This window comes from Dromiciops gliroides, chromosome 3, assembly GCF_019393635.1.
Source record: "Dromiciops gliroides isolate mDroGli1 chromosome 3, mDroGli1.pri, whole genome shotgun sequence".
NCBI classification, from domain to species: domain Eukaryota; kingdom Metazoa; phylum Chordata; class Mammalia; order Microbiotheria; family Microbiotheriidae; genus Dromiciops; species Dromiciops gliroides.
Window position 1 is genome coordinate 449,933,708 of NC_057863.1, and position 25,019 is coordinate 449,958,726.

The window sequence follows — 25,019 nt, forward strand, 5'->3', positions numbered from 1 at the left end:
TGGACAATTGGAATTGCGAGTTACCAGTTATTTTCCATTGGTTAAGATACTAACTTTAGTTTTTTGATATGGTTTTCTGTGAATACCAAGTCCAGTGCCTTTTGAACTCTCTTCTTGAAGAAAGTATTCATGATATAAAGGTATAAGCCTTCTAAGTCTACAAACCATAATTAATTGCTTCACCACTTTGATTTCTTAATACTGAACCTTATTTTCCAGCATATTTTCCCTCTTAGGGAATCTAAACCAGAGCTAGGAATCTATTTCAATGTGAATTCCTTCAGGAAACTATTGTGTCTATTTTATTTTATGGACTCTGTTGAAGTTTAAGGCTCCTACTTGTATTCTCTGGATTTCTTGCAACATGAAATAAAGTATGTCCTCTACAGAGTGCTTATAAAAAAAAAACTTTGGAACACTTACCTTTATCTGTGGAAATTCTAAAATTATAATATAATATATTATAATATATTAATAATATACTTGGGAACTTCAGAATATGACCTTTTGGGGTTAGGTCCTAGAATTGATTGGATCTGTTATGAGCCTAAAGCATTAGGGAGGTCCTGGGCCAAGGACCATATTTATCCTTGTATAAATAATTGTTCCTTTGCTACCCACAATAGAATGCAAACTCCTTCAGAGCAGAGGCTGTTTCTATTTTTATCTTTGCATTTCTAGTGCTCAGTTATATAGTACCTGGCATTTAGGAAGTGCTCAATAAATGTTTGTTGGATTCTTGAAGTACATCCCCTTTAAAATGCCAACAGCATACAAATTATTCCATAGAGACAACAACTGTAATGGTATATAGGTATCAGATACTATTCAATGTACAGGATTGTTCAGTGTCTAGATTTCATCATATACAGAACCATGAAACACTGTTCTGTTGATCATTTGCCAGAACAAATAATTACCTTTATTATACACATTCCTTCTTCTGTGATGCTATTTTAATGTGCTTGGATGAACTTAGCAAATGATATCTCTTTTTGTTTGTTTGTTTTTTCTGCGGGGCAATGAAGGTTAAGTGACTTGACCAGAGTCACACAGCTAGTGTCAAATGTCTGAGGCCGGATTTGAACTCAGGTCCTCCTAAATCCAGGGCTGGTGCTTTATCCAATCTGCCACCTAGCTGCCCCCAAATTATATCTCATTAGAAACAAAGTTGACTAAAAAAAATTTACTTGGTTCTGTTAGTTGAAGGTCTACTGTGTTATATATACTATGTTTTCACATTGTACTATTATCTCAGCAAGATCAAACAATTTATTATGGTATGTGACTTACAAATTATTTAATGGTCATCTAAACTAATCATCACTCATTATTATATGAACTGGAGGAAGGCCAAAGTCTCAAGTTGGTGCCTTATAAAAGATTTATGGAACAATGTAGACATGGTCAAGAATTCTCTGAGATCCTTGAGAAGGCATGGATAGTTTGTGACCAAGTGATCATTATCAATGAAATCATGGCTCCATGTAGTTATGGAAGTATCATTCATTAACTCATTTAATTTATATGAATAAGGGGCAGCTAGGTGGCACAGTGGATAGAGCACTGGCCCTGGAGTCAGGAGTACCTGAGTTCAAATCTGGCCTCAGACACTTAACACTTACTAGCTCTGTGACCCTGGGCAAGTCACTTAACCCCAATTGCCTCACTAAAAAAAAAATTATATGAATCATGAGACATCACTAAGTGCTATAAAATCTCCATTGAAGGAGGACCCAAGCCACCCACATCTTCATTTCTTATCAGGTCACAATCTAGACTTCCCAGTTATGCCCCAGAAAACTCTCCATTCTGGAAGATCACTTCAGCCCTGGAATTCACACTTTGGATGTATCCTCAAGCCCCAGCCACTCCTCCCTTTGACTGGATGTCTCTCCCAACCCAGAACCTCAATTTCATTCCATTTTTAGCTTCCTCTTCTGTGTTGCATTCACCAGTTAGAAGATAAGTTCTTTGAGGGCAGGAACTGTCTTTTTTCTGTTTATATGTGTATTCTTTGCACTTAACATGGTGCCTGACATATCATAAGTGCTTAGTAAATGCTTGTTGAGTCTTATAAAACAGAATTATGTTTTATTATGTTCACTCCCCACATGATATAATCTCATTCTGTTGTGTTTTTTTTTTAAGTGAGGCAATTGGGGTTAAGTGACTTGCCCAGGGTCACACAGCTAGTAAGTGTTAAGTGTCTGAGGCCGGATTTGAACTCAGGTCCTCCTGAATCCAGGGCCGGTGCTTTATCCACTGCGCCACCTAGCCGCCCCTATAATCCCATTCTGAAATGACAGTGTAATAAGAACAGATTTATTCTGTGCTTTAAAGGTTTGTAAAGTACTTGTATGTGCATTATCTTATTTGATCCTAACAACTTTGTGAGGCAGATATTACAGGAATTGTTATTACCATTTTTGAAATGAGGAAGCTAAAGTTCAAAAAAGTTTATATGACTTACCCATAGTCTTATAGCCAATAAGAGTAAGGGGAGGGGGGCAGCTAGGTGGCGCAGTGGATAGAGCACCGGCCCTGGATTCAGGAGGACCTGAGTTCAAATCTGGCCTCAGACACTTAACACTTACTAGCTGTGTTACCCTGGGCAAGTCACTTAATCCCAATTGCCTCACCAAAAAAAAAAAAAAAAAAAAAAAAAGAGTAAGGGGAGGGGGTTTCAAACTCATGTGCATACTGATTCCCAGTCAAGTTAAAATAATGGTTTTTCATTTTTTCTTTTAAAGGGCAAATATATTTAACATTAAATTACTAAGGTTGTCCCCCTATTTGTTGGGTATTTGTCATGCCGAGTGTCTCTAATAAGGCAGGCAATAATCATCTTTCCAAACTTATAATGAGCAAATACTCAAGCTATCATGAGTGTCATTTCTGTTCCATTGTACAAGTCTCTCTCTACCTACAAGTCTCTTTTTTTTCCTTTTCCACCTACTCAATCCACTATGTCCATGAGGAGATCTGTTTTTTGGACATTCTGTTATTAAACTCTTTGCAACCAACAAGTCCTTTAACCTTAGATCCTTGGTATTAAAAACACAAAGGGACTTCAGTTGGTCATTTGCAGAGTTTATTATCCTCTCCCTACACTTTGTTAGGCCAGGATGGAGAAAGTAATTTTGTTGCTCCACTAAAGTCTCTGTCCATGTAAAGTTGTTTAAGGATGTGTGGCCCCAGGAGTTCCACACTCACAGAGAAAATGGGATTTTCCTGGTCCTACAATTGACTAGCAGGTTGCTGACATACTTGATGGGGCAAAGTCTACTACTCATGTCCAGCACTGCGCAAAGTCTCTTGGGAAGACTATGCAATGAACAAATACCTCCCTAATCTTATCCCACAGACAGGCTGGACAGAGCAACGGATATTTTTAATTGATACTGGAACCAATTTTTGAAATCAAATAACCATGATTTAACAAAAGTGATAGGTAACACATGTTCCTGAGCAGTGGGCAAAATATTTTTTCCAAATAAACTCTCCAACTAATATGTGCGTGTGTGATATAAATTTAATTTTAATTTTTTTTTTGGTGAGGCAATTGGGGTTAAGTGACTTAACCAGAGTCACACAGCTAGTAAGTGTTAAGTGTCTGAGGCTGGATTTGAACTCAGGTACTCCTGACTCCAGAGCCAGTGCTCTATCCACTGTGCCACCTAGCTGCCCCGTGTTATAAATTTCCAGATATTTTGCCTTAATTGATCTCTAATTCACATTGGTTGTTTTGAATTTCTTGGTCATCTTCCACTCCCATCCTTGCCCCACTACCCATTCTTAGGCCTGCACAGGAACATTTAAAAGCTCCTTTTCTATATTAAAAAAATCTTTGAAATGTAAATAATCACTTAATATTTATTTATGGCTAATTTTCATATTATATATGTAGATGTATATATGTGGATATGTTGCTATAGATTTGCATTTTCTTTCTTGTGTGAATGACATATAAACCTTCATAGATTGAAGACTACTTTTGGCTATGGAAACTTAACTGAATTATTATAATGTAAAAATGTAAAATGAAAGTGATAATTACTTAGGATAGTGAAACACAGAACTATAAGGGTGAGGCAACCTAAAGAAACAATGCTATAAAATTATATTATTGAAAGATGTATCAAGACAAAGAAGGCTGGAAATAAAAGAAATATAGTTTAATGCCAAGATTTTGAGAGCTAGCATGATTGAAGAAGTGGCCACATTAAAAAAAAAAAGATCATATAAAAAACCTGAGGGAGGGCAGATTGCCAGCGTGTTTGCATGAGTATATGAGTATATCTTCATGGGTCAGAGATCAAGGGCAAGGTCAAGGAAATATTTGGAAGCCCATGAAGCAAAATCATGTCTGATCCACAAAGGCAAGAATGATTAGCACACTTATCAAGATTATGATGTCTATCTTTATTTTCCTAAATAATAAGATGGTGACTGAAGACCAAACAAAAGAAAATAGGCTTAAATTAATGGCTTTCTTAAACCAAAAAAAAAAAAAAAAGGTCTAACTCACCATTATGGTTATAAGACAAATAAGAAGCTTACTATAGAAGCTCCTTATCTAAAAATCTTCATGATGTGGAGGGACATGCAGCCATCTGGAATGACTTTGGAAAAGTCTCTTTGCATACTGCCAGCTGTATATTTCTGACTAAATTTGGAATTGAATACATTTTTATTTTTTATCCCACTTTAATAATTGGATTCAGTTCATAGGTATGATTTTGGGGATAACTGACAATATTTTCAAGATGTTTAAATAAATCATCAACTGTTGTTTTTTTTTTTAACTAATCAGTTAAGACCTCCTTACAAATACTTCTTCCTCTCTTACTCTTTCATATGCCTGTTCTCCTTTGAGTTTCCCTTCTCCTATAGGCTAAAATGCTAAGCCCAAACCAACAAGATGAAATTTAATAAACAGATTTAAATTTCTGTGTTTTTCAAGCAATCAATGGTATAAGTATAGGGTATGAGAGAACTGGCTTGAAAACAACTTGTAGGAAAAAAAAATTAGATGTTTTTAATTGATCAGAAGCTCAATTTGGACCAGAACCAGGGTTGCTGATAAAAGTATTAATGTAAACAGACTATATTAGGAGAAAGAAGAATCTCAAAATCAAGGGAAGTAAATAGTCTCACTGTGTTCTGTACTAATTAGACCACATCTAGGGAGTTATGTTTGGCTTTAAGTCCTACATTTTAAGGATGTCAACAAATATGAATGTATCCAGGAATGCTAATAGGTGTCATTCATATAAGACTTACATATATGATTTCATTTAATCTTTTTTTTTTTTTACAGGGCAATGGGAGTTAAGTGACTTGCCCAGGGTCACACAGCTGGTAAGTGTCAAGTGTCTGAGGTTGGATTTGAACTCAGGTCCTCCTGAATCCAGGACTGGTGCTTTATCCACTGTGCCACCTAGCTGCCCAATTTAATTTAATCTTTCTTTCTTTTTTTTTTTTTAAGGCAATTGGGGTTAAGTGACTTGCCCAGGGTCACACAGCTGGTAAGTGTCAAGTATCTGAGGTTGGATTTGAACTCAGGTACTCCTGACTCCAGGGCCAGTGCTCTATTCACTGCGCCACCTAGCTGCCCCTGATTTCATTTAATCTTAACAAAACTTTATAAGTTAATCAGTTAACAAACATTTATTAAGTGCTTACTATTTGCCCAGAACTATACTAAGCAATGAAAACGGAAAAAATTACAATCCGTCCCTACCCTCAAGGAACTCACTTTCTATAAAGGGGAGAGAACATCTAAGTACCTACATGATACATTTAGAACCGAGAGTAAGTCCCCCAAAAAATCTGGACATGGCTAATACAGGGATTTATTTCGCTTAACTATACTATAATAGGTTTTTGGTTTTGGGGGGAAGTTTTTGTTTGGGTGTTTTTTTCTTTCTCAATTATGGAAATGGGGAGATGGGAAGCAGAGAATTCAGAATTGAAAATAAAATGAAATTGAATTAATTTTTAAAAAGAATAAATGATAGGTAACTTTGGAAGGGGAGGCTCTAACAGCTCGGGGACCCAAAAAGGCCTCCTGTACAAAGTGTCATCTCATCTGAGACTCAAAGGACACTAGGAAGTCTAAGAGGTGGAGGAGAGAAGGAAAAGAATTTTAGGCAAAGGGGACAGCCAATGTTAAAGCAGAGAGTTATAACAAAGTGATGGAGTGAGATGTGAAATAACAAAGATGTGTGAGATATAACAAGGAGGCCAGCATGTCTGGATCATAGATTCATGGAGGGAAATAAAGTATAAGGAGACCTGAAAGGAAGAAAGAAGTCAGAACTTTTAATGCCATACACAGGACTTTAAATTTCATCCTGGAGGTAGTAAGGAGCCACAGGAAATTATTGAGCAGAAGAATAACATGGTTGAACTTACACTTTAAAAAAAATTTTTGGAGGAGAGTTGAAGCAGAGAGACCAATGGGAACATTATTACAACAGTCTATGCCAGAGATAATGAGAGGACTCAAAGTTTTATCACTTGGGAGTATGCGTATGACTGTATATGGGCCTAAAATTATAAGTCCAGCCCCCATCCTTACATAGCCCTTTCTTAAGTAATTTCTAATGTCCAATTTATGTTCACAAATATGCACACATTATAAAACAACATAGCATATTATCCTTATTCAAATCATGGCTAGACTGATAGCTTATTCTTTTGTTTTTTTGCAGGGCAATGAGGGTTAAGTGACTTGCCCAGCATCACACAGCTAGTAAGTGTTAAGTGTTTGAGGTTGGATTTGAACTCAGGTCCTCCTTAATCCAAGGCTGGTGCTTTATCCACCACCTAGCTGTTCCTATTTTTTTTTTAATAAGTCTTTCAACTTTTATTTAGCCCTTTGTTTTTGTGTATTTATAATCGGCTATTTTTCCAATTGCTAACTTTGTAATAGCAATTTGTGGGCAACCCAGCAAACACTTCATAAAAACGTGGTCAAGCTTTTGTCAGGACATATTCAGTAACAGATTTTAACTCTACACATTCCAAGTAATAGACTTTTCTATATTGTTTTACTGATAGAATAAAGTTTCTCTGCCTAAATTTGGTATAAGGATAAAAAGTGGTTTTCCAATTAATAAAAATAAGAATGAAAACTGGCCTTTCAAGAGTGGTTTGAGAGGTGGAATGGCCTTGAAGTCATGAAGTTCTGGGTTCAAGTGTCACCTCTGATGCATACAGGATGTGTGACCCAGAGAAGGTCACTTAAGTTCTGAATAATCCATGAAACTTTCTAAAACTCTAAGTTGTAAAGCTGGCAATATCCTGCATTGCTAAAAAGAGAATTTCCTCACTGAGAAATCCCCATATCAATGAAATCACAAGTCTAGCCCAATAAGTAAATACAAGGTATCCCAAAGGTCTTAGTGCAGTTTTAAGCTCTAATAACCCTAATAGCTTAAAACCGAGATCTTTGGGACAGCACAGTACTAGGCACATAGTAGGTGCTTAATGCTTGCTTATTGATTGATTATATAAGACTTTAAAGTTTAGAAAGTATTTTTATATTCAGTTGAGTCTCATAACCCTCCCTGGTGGGTATTTCAGGTGTTATTATACCGGTTTTATGGATAAGGAAACTAAAACACTGAGAGATTTGTCCATTGTTAAGAGTCAATATATGTCAAAGTCAGGTTTTGATTCCAGTTCTAGCACTTTATCCACTAAGCCATATTACCTCTATTTTACTTTAGATATTGCCTCTTTCATTTTATCCTTGGGTTTTCACTTCTAAACATATTTTTAAGTAGCTTGGCTGGTTCCAAGTCTAAGGCTTTTCGCCTGACAAACACATAAAATATAGTCCGGAATGTGGAAGAAAGGATGTGAGGGTTAAGGTTCAAAAGGACTCTACCTGTTTTTCTTTTTGGTTGGGTACCCCTCCCCAGCCCCATTCATTTACATAGAGGAATTGATGAAATGGGATGGCCTCAGAATAAGCCAGTCCTTGGCATTTTCTTGGAAGGAAAGCCCCAAGGGTTCTGAAGCACAGCAATTTTACAATAAAAAGTTAAGCAGGAATTACAAGGATTTACTGACTGACTGATTCAGAGAGAGGACTGGGACAAAAATACCCTAAACCCCTATTAGCAGAAAGAAACCGAGTTTAAAAGCTAGACTTGATCTTAACCCATGGGCATTCTGCCGGGCCTGGGCCCTTTGCTGCCTATGATGGCTCATAGCCTTTGACTATTAGAAAAGATCTCTTCGTCTGCCCTTACCAGAAAAGGAGTTTCTAACCACCACCATGCTCTGATAGACAGTATATGGTCCAGGTTACCAGCAAATTCCCTGAAGAAATGAAGCCTAGAAGCTGGGAGTCAAGAGGCCCTCAGCAATTATAAGACCATCATGAACATGAGAGAATTGCAGTACCATTAAATAGTAGCCACCCTCTGAGACCAGCAGACACTACATGACATGTCTACATGACATAGATGGGTTGCCAGGCCGAGACTATACATCATATGTTACAAGTAGGAAACAAGGTCAGGGAGGAAGAACAGTAACATCATCAGAAGACATGAGTTGCCCTTATATGCAATACCCTGTCTATAAAATATGCCTATCCACATGTTCCCTAGTTATATCTACCCTTCCCACTTATGGTATAAAGCGTGTGTTTTTAGCTTATGGGGGAATGTTCTATTGTTAATTTTCCTTATATAGTATTTCATTAAATGTTTTTGCTTTGAATTAATCGTATTCTCTGGCTGACTATGAAAAATAAATGCATTAGTAGGGGCTTATGAACGATGCTTTTTGAGTAAATACAGACCCTTAAGTCCCCTAAACCTGAGGTAACTTGTTTGGATGATGAACATATAAATGAATTTAATCTTGACCTTTTTTTGAAGGATGACAAAAATGTGCAATTACTTTAAAACAATGGGCTTAGAGTAGTTGATATTAAAGGTCTTCCCTTTCACTTTGAAAATTCTATGGTTCTACAACTTTTTGAAACTAGTATTTCTTATAAATCTACCTTCTCCCAACTAAGGCCACTGGTACTCACCAATGAGCCCTTTCCCCTCCCTGTATCCTTAAAAAAATTGAACAAGTTGGTTAATACAGTCATATCATAGGAATTAATGATATCGCTGACTAAAAATACTTCAACTTTAGCCAACAGCTCTGTGGATCTTCTCAGACCCATTAGGTTCCCTCCCCAATAAACATGTAGGTTAAAAATATGTCCTATCCAACACAATTTTTAACAATGCAGAACAAAACAATTGGCACCACATGTGATTTCAGTACTCACGGGTAAAATGATTAGAAGTGGATGGATTGACACTGTCCCCACTGTCTGCACTTTCACTACTAGAAACTTCATCATCTGATTCCCGCACAGAGGAACAGGGTGAGGAGCCATCGACTTCTTCAAACTTCCTCTTTAAAATTCCACTCATCGCTGCAGCGCTGTCACATGTACCTGTAACAGGGACAGGAGCAATGAAGCATTGAAACATCTGACCACCGACTGTGCAGCCAAGGTCTCTGAAGGCATTTTTATTTGGCTTTTTAAACATGAGCTGGGCTACATCTTCCTCTGTGGAATGATCACTAGGCAGAACTTTTCTAATGCCATGATCACTTAAAAAAGACAACAACCAAACACATTTAAAATGTGATTATCTGATCATTTGGATTAAAAAATCCACCAATTGTTGAATATTATGTAATTTAATGTCTTTAATCCCTTATCCTTAGGAAAATCAAGAAAATCAACAGAGGTTCATATAACTTTGAGAAACCATAAGCACGTATGAATGAATGAATAAATGAAAAGCATTTATTAAGCTCTTTGTGTGTATATATCTTCTCTCTTTATACATACATACAGACACACACCCCAAGAGGTGTGTGCTAAACACTAAGCATACAAATAAAAAGTGTCCTTGCTCTCAAGAGGCTTACATTCTAAGAGGTAGAGACAACGACATGTAGGGTGTAGTGGCAAGGGAGAAATGTTTTGATATGAGAAGTTACAGGAATGATTAGTGGAGGCATAAGGAGGTCAATTGTGTTTATTTTATTGATTTTTATTTTTTTTATATTTTCTGATTTCATTTTAACCTAATTTGGGCTGCACTCAAGAGTATTGTGAGTCAAATGCTGGCTATGGGTCACATGTTCGACATCTCTGATCTAGAGGGTGCCAAAGGAGAGAGGTCAAATTGCTAGAAAAGAATGTGAAGCATATCTGGGAAGTTAGGTATGTCTGATCATAACCCATTAAACCAATGCAAATCTATTTTTACTAAAGCCTTATAAAAGGAGTATACACAAGACTAGTCTAAATTTTAACAGTTGAAATAGAATCACACAACAGATGGATTTATTCTTGTAGATTCTGAATGGTTTCTTATTTACATTTACCCTTAATTTTTCAACTTGTTGAAATTTGGCTTATGCAAGAATCTTTCTTACAATCTCTTCAGTTTAATCTTCTTATAACCATTGGGCCAGGTTGACTAAGTACAAGAATACATTACCTTCAAAACCCAACTTTTGTGGCCACCAGACACAAAACTTTACTTAACAAGAAATAGTGCTAGGGGGCAGCTAGGTGGCACAGTGGATAAAGCACTGGCCCTGGATTCAGAAGGAACTGAGTTCAAATCTGGCCTCAGACTCTTGACATTTACTACTTGTGTGACCTTGGACAAGTCACTTAACCCTCATTGCCCCCCCCCCCAAAAAAAGAAATAGTGATCTCTAAATATTAAACATAGGAAGAAGAAAATGAAAGGGAACATATAAAATCTTGGTGATGGTGGTGTAGGTCATGTTTGGAGCCAGTGATCCTGAGTCTGAATCTTGGTTTTGCTACATACTACAACTTGTATCACTTTTCCTTGACTTCTTCATCTATAAAATTATGATGTTGGGCTAATTGATTTCTAAAGTCCTTTCCTGCTCTAAGTTCTTTGATGTTAAGATGGAAAGTTTTTCTTTCTTTTATTTTTTTGAGAGTTTTTCTTTTAAATGCTATAAGCAACATTGATTAGAAAATAGTTAAACAAATTGTGATATATGAATGCAACAGAATATGATGTAAGGAACAATGAACATGATAAACAGAGAACCATGGGAAGACTGACATGAACTAGTGCAACCTGAAGTAAACAGGGACAAGAAAACTATATATACAATGACCACAATACAAATGGAAATAACTACAAAACAATCATCAGTAAATATTGCAAAATTACAAATAATAAGCAGGGCTCCAAAGAAGAATTATAAGAAGACTCCCTTATCCCACTCCTTTACAGAGGTAGGGTTTCATGGGTCTAGAATATTATACATATTTTCTGATTTTTTAAATGTATTTTTTATTATATTTTCTTCTTCCTCTTTTTCTTTTGTCATGGGGTGCAGAGCACCCCAGAAGTTCTCTGGGGCACATCAAGGAATCTTCTCCTTGAGAAACTAAACCAGAAGACAGATACCCTAGAGAGATAAGCAGAACCAGTTTGGACTGAACTAGCTTTGGGCCCTCCACCCTTCATTCTGGTCTCCCTTACCCCTGGGGAGATAAATTTGGGTGTGGCTGTGGCCTTTTTGTCCTGAAGCGAGATCCATGGCTATCTCTCACCCAATTCCTCCAGTCACTGCCAGTGGGGGATGGTCCTCCCTCACTAAAGGAACTTCCCACAGGCAGATGGTCCACCCCCATCAGTCCTCTATAAAAGTACTTGCCATTCTCCTGCTGAGCCACATGCTTTGTGCCTATCTCCCCATGAGAAGTCCAAGGATTTCTTTCATGGTTTCCCTTCCCCCCCTTCCCTTCCCTTTCCCCTAAATAAACTACCACCTTATTCTAACTACTACTTTTGTGTGCAAGAGGGTATAATTCTTTAAAGAGGAATTCCTAAGAACCCCTACCCCTAACCCCAACCTGTACCCCATTTCCCCCATTACACTTTCTTTTTAAAATATTATTATATGAGATGGCTTTCTGGGAGGGCAAAGAGAGGGGTACTGGGAGAAATTTTGGCAGTATAAAAGGAAGAGATAACACCATTACTATTATTATTGTACTTTCCACTTTGGGGCATTCTTCAAATTACTCAACTCAGCTTTCAACCTTTGTTCATTTCCTTCCAGACAACCTGTTTCACTTCCTTTAAGTCCTGGCTGTTTAGATATAGATTTTAGATGTGGAAGGAAGCTTACATTTCTTCTATTCCAATGATTCTTAGCTATTTTATGCCATGGATTCCTTTGGTAGTCTGGTAAACGTTATTAACTCTTGCAGAAAAAAATGTTTTAAAATGCACAAAATAAAATGTTATGGGGGAAAATAGGGTGGGGGGTTTGGGATAAGGGATTGGGGTAGGGGTAGGGGTTTGGGATAGGAGTAGGGGTTTGGGGTCCTTAGGAATTCCTCTTTAAAGAATTACACCCTCTTGCACACAAAAGCCATTAGAATAAGATAGTAATTTATTTAGGGCAGGGGAAGGGAAGGGAAACCATGAAAGAAGTCCTTGGACTTCTCATGGGGAGAAAGGCATGGCACAGAGAGAGTGGCTCTGAGATACCAATCTCCTCAAGCAGGAAACAGGCAAGTACTTTTATAGAGGCCTGATGGGGGTGATCATCTGACTGTGGAAAAGTTCCTTTAGTGAGGGAGGATCATCCTCCACTTGTGGTGGCTGGAGGAATTGGGTGAGGGGTGGCTGCAGATCTCTGAAGCCATCTCCTCAGGACACAAAGGAAGCAGCCACACCTAATCTTATTGCCCCAGGGTTGAGGGAGACTAGAATGAAGGGTAGGGGTCTCAGAGCTAGCTCAGTCCAATCTGGTTCCACTTATCCCTCTAGGCGTGTCTGTCCTCTGGTTTAGTTTCTCAAGGAGAAGGTTCTTTGATGTGCCCCAGAGAACTTCTGGGGTGCTATGGGCCCATAACATAAAATATATAGGATCACAAGGGAAGCCAATTCTACTGAAATATAACAATCAAAGTACTGAAAAAGCAAATTTACAGAATCGATGTTAAGAATTTTCAGTTAGTCCAAAATCATTCTATAAATGATGAAACTGAAGTCAAGAAAAGGTAAGGTCATTAAAAAGTAGCAAAGTCAGTATTCAAACGCAGGTTCCCTGACTTGAAATTCAGTACTTTTTTTCCATCACAGAATAGCTGTTGTTGCTACATAACCGTGTGCTTCCTTCCCTGTCACTATCCTTCCTTACTTTCATTGTTTAGTCCTTTCAGTTGTGTTCAGCCCTTTGTGACTCCATTTGGGGTTTTCTTGACAGAAATACAGGAGTGGTTCGCCATTTCCTTCTCCAGCTCATTTGGCAGATGAAGAAACTGAGACAAATAGGGCAAAGTGACTTACCCAGTGTCACAGTAATGACACATTACCTAGTAAGTGTCTAAAGCCAGATTTGAATTCAGGAAGGCTTTGGGATAGGCTAGGAACTCTATCCATTGCACCACCTAGATGCTCTGGACCCTGGAAGACTCAAGTTCAAGTCACTACTACTTCTTAAACAAACACAACCAGAATTTCTCAGATTTAGTGTTTAATAAGCAAAAGGCATAGATATTCAGAAAATATCTGTTGACTATATTATTTGCTTCATTTTAGCCCCAACCAGAATAACTGATCCAAATCCATATGTGAACTTTGGGGATGATGTTATAATTATTGCTCCATTTGTATATCTTCTAGAAAGTAAGGTTTCAATTATCAAAAAGAATGCTAACGGTTTGGAAATGAGATTTGGTTTCTATTTCTGTTGTTGATGATAACTTTTCCTCTTTAACAATGCTACAGATCTGAGCTTGCCTTCCACTTTGAGAAATATGAGCGGTTATGTATGTATGTATGTGTACGTGTGTACATATATACATGCGTACACACATGTGTGTATGCGTCTGTATGTAAGTGGTACGGTAGGAAATTGCTCTAATTTATATTTTCCAGGTTTGAATTTTCATGTATTGTTTTTCTAGAGTTGTGGATGTATCCCTCTATTGTACTGCAAGAAACCACCTGAATAAAAGAAATCATTTTTCTTTCTCTGCCATGTTCACTTCCAAGTATTATTCTTGTTTTTGGACTCTATAATGTTAAATATCCTATTCCTATTCACACATGTGCACCACTTTAAATAAAATCGGTATATGAAATCCTGGAATTTACAAATATATGTGTGTATTCACCCAAATATATATGATACATATAACATGTTTTATATGTTATATATAATATTAATCAAGGTTATATAGATCTATGTAACTAAAACACCCAGATGTAAGGCCATGTGGGAAAGCAAAAATGAGTCCTTCCCCTCAAAGAAACCTTAGTTCCCATTTATCACACAGCAGGATTTTCTGCCAAAGGATTCCTTTAATAGTCATCTTCCCTAGTGCACTGATTGTTGACAAAATTTCCAAGAATGCTTCTCCTTCATAAAACAGGGTACACCTGCAGCCCTGCGGATTTCAATGGGAGTTGCACACAGCACAATGAAACACAAAATGCAACTACACTTCAGAAAGTCACCCAGGGAGTACTTAACTCCAAACTTCATCTGCCCCAAGCTGGCATTTCAAAGGCGAGTTCTGTGTTTTTTTGAAAGCTGAGGCACTCCTTTAAATAATCTTTCCTTTATTCTTTACCAACAATAGTGTATTATGTTCCTTGAATTCAGCCCTTGGCCACCTTTCCAGTGCCTTTTCCCATCCCTAGAAAATGCTAATCAAGTCCTAATCAGTTTAAAGCTTTATTAAACATCGTGAAATTGAATTGTTATTTCTGACTCACAAACGGGATGTCTTCTTTATATTTGTATAAGATGTGCCCATTGCTCAGTAGCCTCTGGGCACATTTATGGAGCAGTAATAGAAAAAGATTAATACTGGTGCCCCAGTACTCTTCTCAAATACTGAATTAGAAAAAAAAACCCAGATACACTATCATTACAAGTCCAATTAATTGATGAAATATTTATTTCTAGCCTCCCTAGAGACAAAATAGGATGGGTAAGCTTAGAGGGAAAGGGGATTGGTAGTAAGAAAAAGATTAAATTATAGCTAAGAGGAAATATTGTGTAAGAAGTACATGGGATCTAATGTTAACCTGGACCTACATCCAAAGTCTTCATTTTTCACTGAGGCTCAGAAAGTTCAAATGACGGGTCAAGATTACACAGCTATTAAGCAGCAGAGATCGCATTTGAAACAAATTCTTAGGCACTTTTCATGCAGCACAAATGAAGGATAAGATAGAAATGTAAATTGCTAATGTTTCTAGAAAATAAAGCTCTGTTTGGCCTCCTGGAATCCTTTGAAATCATAGCCAGGTAATTTTTTGCCACAATTTAATGCTATCATAAAAAAGATTCCCCAAGCTCCAAAACTGCAGTATTTTATAACCAACAGTCAACAAGTTTTTACTATCTATCTTACATTCACTGGAAGTTAAAGATCATTTCTCCTTTTTCTGTTTTGAGTGGCCAAACAAAAACAAAAACAAAAAAATTATAATTTCTTATAGAATAACCCTTTGCTTATTCATAAAATTGAAAATACCATATTGGGGGGCATTTTTATAGTCTAAAGCAAATGCTAAAAACATTGGACATTTTAGGCACTTGTTCTTTGTAAATTATTTATACAAATTTCACTGCATTTACACAATAATTAAGTTTTTCCAAGGGTATCTGCTATCATTTCAGGAATATATTTGTGTGTGTGTGTGTGTGTGTGTGTGTGTGTGTGTGAATTGTATTAACAAATATTTAAATCAGTAGTTCTCAAATTTTTTAGCCTCAGGACACTTTATGCTCTTAAAAATCATTGAAGACCTAAACCTTTTGGTCATATAGACTCTATCTGTTTCTATTTACTGTATTGTAAATTTTAAAATCTTCATATTATTATGAAAATAGTTTTGACCTTGTCAACCAGAATAAATGAGAAGGCAGCCATTATAGCAAAAATTATGATCCTTAGTTGGAGCAAGGAATTGCAAATGGGGTTTTCAACATTCCACATATTCTGCTGGGGACCTTGAAAAGGAGGATGGGTATGAGGTTCTTAAAAAGTATTTGGGGGGGCAGCTAGGTGGCGCAGTGGATAGAGCACCAGCCCTGGAGTCAGGAGTACCTGGGTTCAAATCCGGCCTCAGACACTTAACACTTACTAGCTGTGTGACCCTGGGCAAGTCACTTAACCCCAATTGCCTCACTAAAAAAAAAAAAAAAAAATTTGGGCAGGGGCAGCTAGGTGGTGCAGTGAATAAAGCACCAGCCCTGGATTCAGGAGGACCTGAGTTCAAATCCAGCCTCAGACACTTGACACTTACTAGCTGTGTGATCCTGGGCAAGTCACTTAACCCCCATTGCCCCACAAAAACCAAGTATTTGGGCAGAAGGAGAGGGGCTGCAGGTGCAAGGGGGTTTCACTAGGCAGGTTGTTTTGCATAACTACTGAAAGTCCATAGAGAAAGTTTGGGAATCCCAGGGGGGAGAGTTTAGGACATTTACTAAATAGTCAGAGGCTAGGAGCAATAAAGTCTGGTCAACCTCAGGCAATTCATGGGTCTGGGAATGGAGACAAGGTCAGTTTCAGTCATCAGAATTTGACAACCTCATAGACCCCCTGAGTCTTGGGATCCTCAAGGTGTCACCAGACCACACTTTGAGAACCACTTCTTTAAGCATCTGACTCTTCTTTAAGGTGTCTTCAAATTCTCAGCACCTTTTAGAGAGATCAGAACTGGAAAAAGCATCCTCATAAGTTTAAAGTCTACCTTTGACATTTATTAGCATTTATAGGAAATTCACCTAACTTCTCATCAGTTTCCCCATTTGTATAAGGAGAAAGTTGGACTCAATGGTCTCTAAATTCCCTTTGAGGTCTAAATCTATTAATAGGGAGATTTCCTCATGATTTCTAGGCATCAGTCACAACAAAACATATTTGTGTCACATATAGCAGCTAGATGATCAAAGGATGGAGAAAGGAATCAGGCAACCCTACTTCTGTCACTCTTTCTGTCATTTGTTGATGCTTATCCCTCTGGCCTTCCTCAGCTAAGCATCAGAATTCTTCTCAAGCATGTTACAAACAGTCATCTTAACCTTTTCTTGATTAGCTGATTATATGACAGTGGAAAGATCACCAGGTTAAATAAGAGATTTAAATGCCAGAACACATAGGTTCAAATCTAACTCAAAAATATGTATTAAGTGCAGACTATGAGCAGGACACTATGCAAAGTGAGAAAATATAAAGAACAAAAACAACAATAACAACAAAAACCAGTCCCAGTTTCTCAAAAGGGAGTGCATTCTAGACCTAAGGGACCACCTAGGCAAAGGTACAAAGGCAAGAGATGAAACAGAATGCCAAGTATGGAAAACAGCTAGGAGGCCATTTAACTGGATTGACAAGTGTTTAAAACAGAATAATATGAAATAAGATAGAAAAAAATGAAATAAAATGGGGAAGGATGGTGGAAGCCAGATTGTGGAAGGTCTTAAGGATTTCATCCTAGGAGCAACACGAAGCCACTGAAGATTTGAAATATTTTCTGTGTGGTCTTGGGCTAGTCACTCAATCCTCTTTGTGCCTCAATATGATGATCTTTAGAAATACAGGGATTGATTCCTTTCAGCTCAATTTTATAATCAAATGGAAAGGAGAATACAGAAAAAAGGTAGAGGCAAAATATCTGAAAGCCCAGAGAGACCAGAAGACCAAAGAATATCAAAACTGGGCAATTTTTCCAAATTGAAGACTAGTTGTTCCACAACAAAACACTGAATGCCATGAAATTAAAGGAAAATCCTCATGCAGGACTTTTTTTTTTCCAGAGCAATGAGGGTTAAGTGACTTGCCCAGGGACACATAGCTAGTAAGTGTCAAGTGTCTGAGGCTGGATTTGAACTCAGGTCCTCCTGAATCCAGGGCTGGTGCTTTATCTACTTTGCCACCTAGCTGCCCCCATGCACTACTTTCTAATGGACAAAAGGAGGAAATGATTTGCCAAAGGGCAGAAATCAGGCAAACCACCTAACTACTTTGAATTTTCAACATTCCACATATTCTGCAAATCCATTCATTCCACAAAGATTGTTTCTTCAATAGCACCATGGCTGCTTCTCCAGAAACACATCTGGCAAGAGACTATTGTATCTGCAGCCAGCAGGAAACGAATCTGTCTGGACGTTGCAAGGTAAATTTTCACAAGGTCAGTACCACCATGAAAGATGCTTCTGACAATTTGCCTGACAATTTGCCAACAGGAGAGCTTCTAGCTTCTAGCTAGATTTCTGTTCCTGGCTCACTTTTCCATTGGATAAAAGGGTGATAATGATAGTAATCCATCTTTTAAAAACACCTCGAGGTCTGCAAATTGCTTTTATATACATAATCTAATTTAAGCCTTACAGTAACCCTGTGAGGTAAATTATATTACTATCCCCATTTTACAGATGAGGAAACTGACCCTCAGAGAGGTTAGTTGAATTTTCCATTGTCACATAGCCACTAAGGGTCTGGGTGCTTACATCTTCCTGGATCTGTTTACTCTTGTACTCTATTAATAACACAAGGCATGACTGTGGAGTTGGAGTTGTTTGCCCAAGCTGGCTTTATGTTGTGTGGCTGGTGTAAATTAATTCTATGACACCAACCCAGGCCCAGTCCCCAATGAGGCTGGCATAAGGGACAAAACTTGGAGGAGCCTTGAAGAGAAAGATGCAATCCTCTGGGGAAAGGGAAATCTATCAAAAAATTAGTTGATTCAGACTAAAGAATAGTTGCTTCCACTTACAGAGAGGTTCTATCTCCCCCCCCCCCAATATCTGAGGGATTGTAATGAGGAAGAAACCAGCTGCAAAGTGACTGTAATAGCAAAGGACATCAAAGAGTTTCAAGAGGCAAGAGTATGACCTTTTAATACCAGACATTAAACAACACCATGTCTTTGGGTTGTTTTCCCAATTACAGTGATAAATTTGAAGAATTCTTCCAAATGTTCTCATCTGGTCCCACTGGGAACAAAGGCTAGGCCATGGAATAGCTTTATCCCAGGAGCAGTGTCCTTTATAGTAACCGAACTAGCAAATTTGATCTTGTTAACAAACAAGATCTAAGCAACTGAGCTAATCATGTCAACCAAAATGTGAGTATTGATGTGTGGGTGTCTGAAAGCACCAATATGCACTCTGGAATATGGAGGCCTTTCCAAAAACAAATGAACTTTCAATGTTAATGCAAAAAAGGCAAAAATTCTCAAATAGGACCATGGGATCACAGATTTAGAGCAGGCAGGGAACTTAGAGGTCATTTATTCCAACTCTAATTTTACAGATGAAGAAACATGAAGGGGTTGGATGAGAAGTATTAATTCAAAGTATGATAACGCAGAGGCCCAGAAAGGTTAAGTAACTTGGAGTAAGTGGTAGAGCTGGGATTTAAACCCAAGACCTCCTAACTCTAATACAGTGTTATTTTCACTATGCCATCCTACCTCTCTTGACTATAATTGTTGAAAATGTGACCGAAATGCCAAGTAAAGTCAAGCCCTTATGCAGGTTTCAATTTAATTTTATGTACCTGCTATTAAAAATGAAGAAGATATGTGAGCCCAGTTTCTTGATGGACTTGGCAGACTTCTATATGTTTTTTTTAAATCCACAAATAGAAACCTAGACAAAAATAATTCTGAACCATTATCATGCTGTCTTTGTAAGATTTCATTGTTTCTTTAGTGCTTAACTCTTTTGAACAACACCTGGCTAGAAAAATGATCCAGGCTCCTGAAGGAAAAGCACTGGAGATGAAAGAGTGGCTAACAGATATGAACTTCTTTTCCTTCAAAACAATTATCAGAAAGGCCAGTATAAAAGAAACCACTTAAAAGATGGTTGTCATAACAGTATATTTGAATAAAGTAAGGCTGCTTTTTTAGACTGTGATGATTTAAGATTTGGGAATATACCAAGGTGTTTTTGTTGGTGATAGTACAGATCTTTGACTTAATGATGGGTCATCCCTATGTGGAGAATTATCTCCACTGATGCAACTCAGCAACCCTTCTGCAATTTAAAGCCTGGAAGAATTGTTGGGAGGCACTGAGTGACTTGTTCATGGTCACATAGCTAGTATGTGTCAGAGGTAGGACTAAAACCAGGGTTTTCTTGATTTGAGGCACAGAACTCAATATATTATACTATTCTGTCTCTTTTCCCAAGGACAGGGTGAAGAAAAAGAAGGGGACTGTTAAAAAGAGGAAAAAAATAGAAAAACACTATTTTTGGCAGGTTCTTTAAATTGTTATCATAAGCAAATTATATATTTTTAACACTGGATAAAAAGAATAAAACTAAACCCACAGCTGATATCAAACAGCAATTAACAAAAATGAATATAATATAAGATTAAATATGCATCAAGTTAGCAGGGTTCTCAGGGAATGTGGTATAAGGGATCTGCTGATATAACTTAGAAACCACTTACAACAGAAATGAATGATAAATCATAACTGTTGTAAGGAGCCCCAAACTGGAAACCACTGCCCATGAAGGCTCCCCTGCTGAATTCATAATCACTAATGCACAGATTTAAAGATGTCTTCTCCATCCCCCAAGGAGTTTATGGAAAACTGCTTAACTCAGATATCAAATATATTTATACTGAATCATTTTTCCAAGAATCTTACTGCCAGAATAATGGAAATATAAAGGAAAATATTGATCCTAAATATTCCAGACAAGTATTATGTCAGTTGATTCAATGTTTCTAAACAATGCCATGTTATATGTAGTTTGACTAACAGGACTAGTGACATAAATGTCGATGTCACTTCTTTTAATTTATTTAATAGGCCTATTCTTTTCAAATCCTGCCAGCTTAATTGTAAAGACCATTATATATTACCAAACCTGAAACATACCCAAGCAAAGGTTTGGAGGTAGGAATTTTTAAAATGGCAGGCAATACCATAAAATTGAACTCTGTCACAATACAGCTTAGTTCTATTTGATGTAGAGACTAACTTTCTACCTGGGAAAAGATTATAAACCCCTATCTAGTTCAGCCCTTAGTTACCATAGTGACTCTGCATGAATCCCAGTACTTGGGATCAGCTCACTTAGTCCTATCTGGATTTGAACTCTAGAGAATTGAAGGCAAGGTATCCTAGAGGTTTCTCATTTTTAGAAATCACTTCTCATGATCTAGTGAAGCCTAAGCCTATCCTTTGGATAATTTGTAAGACCCATCTGTTTAAGCCCCATTGCCTGATTGACACAGGAAAAATCGGTGGTTGTGATCTGCAAAGGGCTAAGCTTAGAATTCTGCCTACTTGTTTTGCATTAGAACTTATACACATAAGCCTCACATACCCATGATGATCCAGATAGACCTGTAAGAAAGGAAGGAAGGAAAAGATACTTTCTAGCTTTTAACTACTCATTAACTGTTTTGAATCTAAAGGTTTACATTGACCCCCTATACCCTCTTCAATAAAGAGAACAATTTTGGCATTCAAATCAAATGAGTTGGCGGAAGGAAAGAAGGCCATTATTTTCTAGGAATGGCCTTCTTCACTGCACAGTATTATATATCAGTGTCCAAATCACCCAAAGTAATAAGAACAAATGGATTACCTACTCTTTACACTGAACAAACTCAGCTTTAATATAGTTGTGCTTCATTTTTTCCACATCAAAAAAAAAAAAGCTACAGAGATTTGGTTGAATCTCCTTTCAAAGTTTCCTGTTAATAATCCTTTTCAGTTAGCTCAAAGAACACTCTTCTAGACAAGTGACAATTCTAAAAATAAAGGTCACTATGACCATTTTTTCTAAGGTTGTTCTGAAATCAGAACAGAAATGAGAACAATTCCAAAGAAGACTACTGACTTTTCAAGTATATTTCCGACAAAGGATCCTTTTGGGACAGTTAAATTATACCCTTAATTTATGACATAATGTAAAGTATAGTATTTCTAAAGAAGAAATAAAGTAGGCTCCTCTCACTTAAAGCTGGAAAGGAACTCTGAGATCAACTAGTACAAAAGGGGCTTATTTTATAAAGAAAAAACTCAAGCCCAGAGAAAAGACATGCTTTTCCCAAGGTCATAGGGGTGACAAGTGGCAGAGCAAGGACATAAAGCCAGCTCCTCCCACTCTGCCTCTAGCACTCCTCCCTAGAAATATAGTTTTGACTGTTCTGAACAGCTTCAATTCTAGTCCACCTCTGGACAATTTTAGTTGGACATAATTTCATCTTGACTTTTAAACTCTTCAAGGTAGAAGGTTTTATCCATGTGGACACTCATGCAACAGTTCTATGTTTCATGAGTTGTTGTGAATGAAAAATCCATCACCTGATGGCTAGTTTTCTAGTGATGAAACTATCACTTGACTCATGCTCAAAGCCTTTTAAGCTTGGTAGAATCTAGGGGAGCTGATGCTAGAGGAAGCTGAGTGGCACCATAGTGCACAGAGAACTGGGCCCCTAGTCAAGAAGACCCAGTTTATATCAGCCTCAGGAAGCTACTAGCTGAGATATGGTGGGTAATTCGCTTAAGCCCCACAGGGCTGGGGGAGGATAAGACACTAAATTGTTCCCAAAGTCTTCCTTTACAAAGGGTTCATGGACTTCCTAATAATTCAATTCTCAATCAGCAGCTCTGCTTAGCTTTAATTGCACGGAACATTCCCATACCCCAACCCATGCCTCTACCTGGCTTTTCATCTTCCTTTTGTGTATCATCTTCCCCCATTAGATAGTAAGCTCTTAGAGGACATTGTCTCTTTCTTATTTATATTGCCAGTGCTTAGCACAGTACCTGGCATGTAGTAAGTGCTTAATAAATGTTTACTGAAACATTTATATACTGAAAATTAACCGCAGTCTGCCTCACTTTTTCCAACTGTAGAAGGGGATCATAATAATACCTACTTTCCAGAGTTGTTCTGAAGATAAAATGAAATAATAGGGGGCAGCTAGGTGGCACAGTGGATGAAGCACCAGACCTGAATTCAGGAGGACCTGATTTCAAATCCAGCCTCAGACACTTGGCACTTACTAGCTGTGTGACCCTGGGCAAGTCACTTAACCCACATTGCCCCACAAAAAAGAAAAGAAATAATATTTGTAAAGCACTTATCATAGTGCCTAGTAAGGATTTCATATTCCTTCCTTGCTTAATTCCTCCTCCCTCCCTCCTTCCTCATGCCTGCCTGCCTGCCTGTCTTTCTCCCTTCCTCTGTTGACACAGACTTTGAGAATACATGGTCACTTCCATTTCACAATGGGAGTCACAGTTGGCCTTTATGATTTTTTCATTGTTATTATTATGCATCACCAATCAATAAGCATTTATTAATGCCAACTATGTATCAGAGACTGTGCAAGGCACTGGGGATACAAATACAAAGAATGAGGGCCAAAATCCCTAGTAAATCATGCCATGTGGTGACTATAAAGGACTGAGTAAATATTTGCATATGATCTGTGAAAATTAGCAACATTTCTTTATAGTAACCACACATATGTTGCTCAGGTAAGAACAAAGAAAGATAAATGTTATTTTTAAATATGTAGGCACAGCCTTGTTGGAAACACTGCCTGCTGTATGTTCAAAATCAATTTGAAGCCTCACTTTTACATTTTTTATAAATTATAAATTATATGTGTATACATATAAAATTTCACATTCATAAATGCCCAGAATAAAATGAAAACTTTAAGAATCTACTAAAGTACAATGAATTACAAATGCCTTTCATCAGGTCAGTTGGAATATGAAAAAAGATTTGTCAGGTAGTCAATTAATGGTTTACCAATTAATGTGTGATCTTTCCCTGAGAACTGATTACAGTGCTTTGAACATGGTTCTATTGTGTGTGTGTATGTATATGTTTTTAATAAAAGATTACAGATTAGTAAAGGCTACAAAGTTTTACACTTAACCTAGATATCTGATAGAGTATAGTATTGTCCTAATGGACCAAGTTCTGTATGAAATAATATTTCCGTTTCTCTTCTACCTAGTGACATTTGTTAAATACCTGTAGCAATGACATTCCCATTGTTTGCTTAGAGCTTTAAATTCCACAGAGCTTCTGAGAGTCCCTAAGGAAATAACAATTACCTATATGCTGTGTTTTACTAAATGTGTCTTTTCAATGGCTACAAAAATGGTGAAGATTGACCATTCACTTGACTAACTTTCCAAACAGAAGATGGCATGTGGGGCAATTAAATGCATGTGAATTACACAATGAAAAAGACCAAATGATTCTTAAAGTGATTACTAAAGGATTCTTGAGTTTTGAGTTTCATTTTATCCTATCTCCTTTGGAAACACAGAATCACACAGATGAAATGATAAGGGAAAAGTGAAACAATTTTTCATTTCACATTTTACTTATCAGAAGTGCATCTGAGTAAAGCTCATCTAGCTTACTATGCTGCTCTGAATATAAAGTAAGAATATGAGTAAACTTTTAAATTAAAGGTAAAAGGCATCATATTAATATTAATTACTATTTTTAAAATAACAGCCAAATCTACTATTAACTCCTAATTATAATACTATCTTTGGTGTCTTGAGAAGCATGTTATATAAGAATTAGCTGAATAAACTTGAGGTTATTTAGCTTAGAAGAAAAAATGTAGATGAGATTGGAAAATAATAGCCATCTTCAAGTATTTTAAGGGTCAACATGTGGAAAATGGATTAGACATTGTACTTGGAGCTACAAGGCAAAATAAGGACCACAGAGTAAAGGTTGCAAAGAGGAAGATTTCGGTTTCACTTCAATTTAGCAAGCATTTATTAAACACTTAATATGTGCTAGTCACTGTCCTCGGTGCTGAATGTAAGGGAAACTCAAATGAGAAAAAAAAAGTAAAATGGGATGTCTTGAGGAGAGAGTGGGTTTCTCCACTCTAGAAGTCTTAAAGCAAAGGCTGAATGGCTATT

General features: G+C 37.3%; 1 protein-coding gene across 5 annotated transcripts in view; it reads right to left on the reverse strand.

The window, feature by feature from the left end:
- Positions 1-25,019, reverse strand: part of CSRNP3 (cysteine and serine rich nuclear protein 3) — a 257,377-nt gene that overhangs the window by 108,991 nt on the left and 123,367 nt on the right. For all 5 annotated transcript variants that reach the window (XM_043997959.1, XM_043997958.1, XM_043997961.1 and 2 more), the window contains one exon: positions 9,311-9,481. In XM_043997959.1, the coding sequence (XP_043853894.1) occupies positions 9,311-9,481 (171 nt within the window). The remainder of the gene's footprint in view (positions 1-9,310; positions 9,482-25,019) is intronic.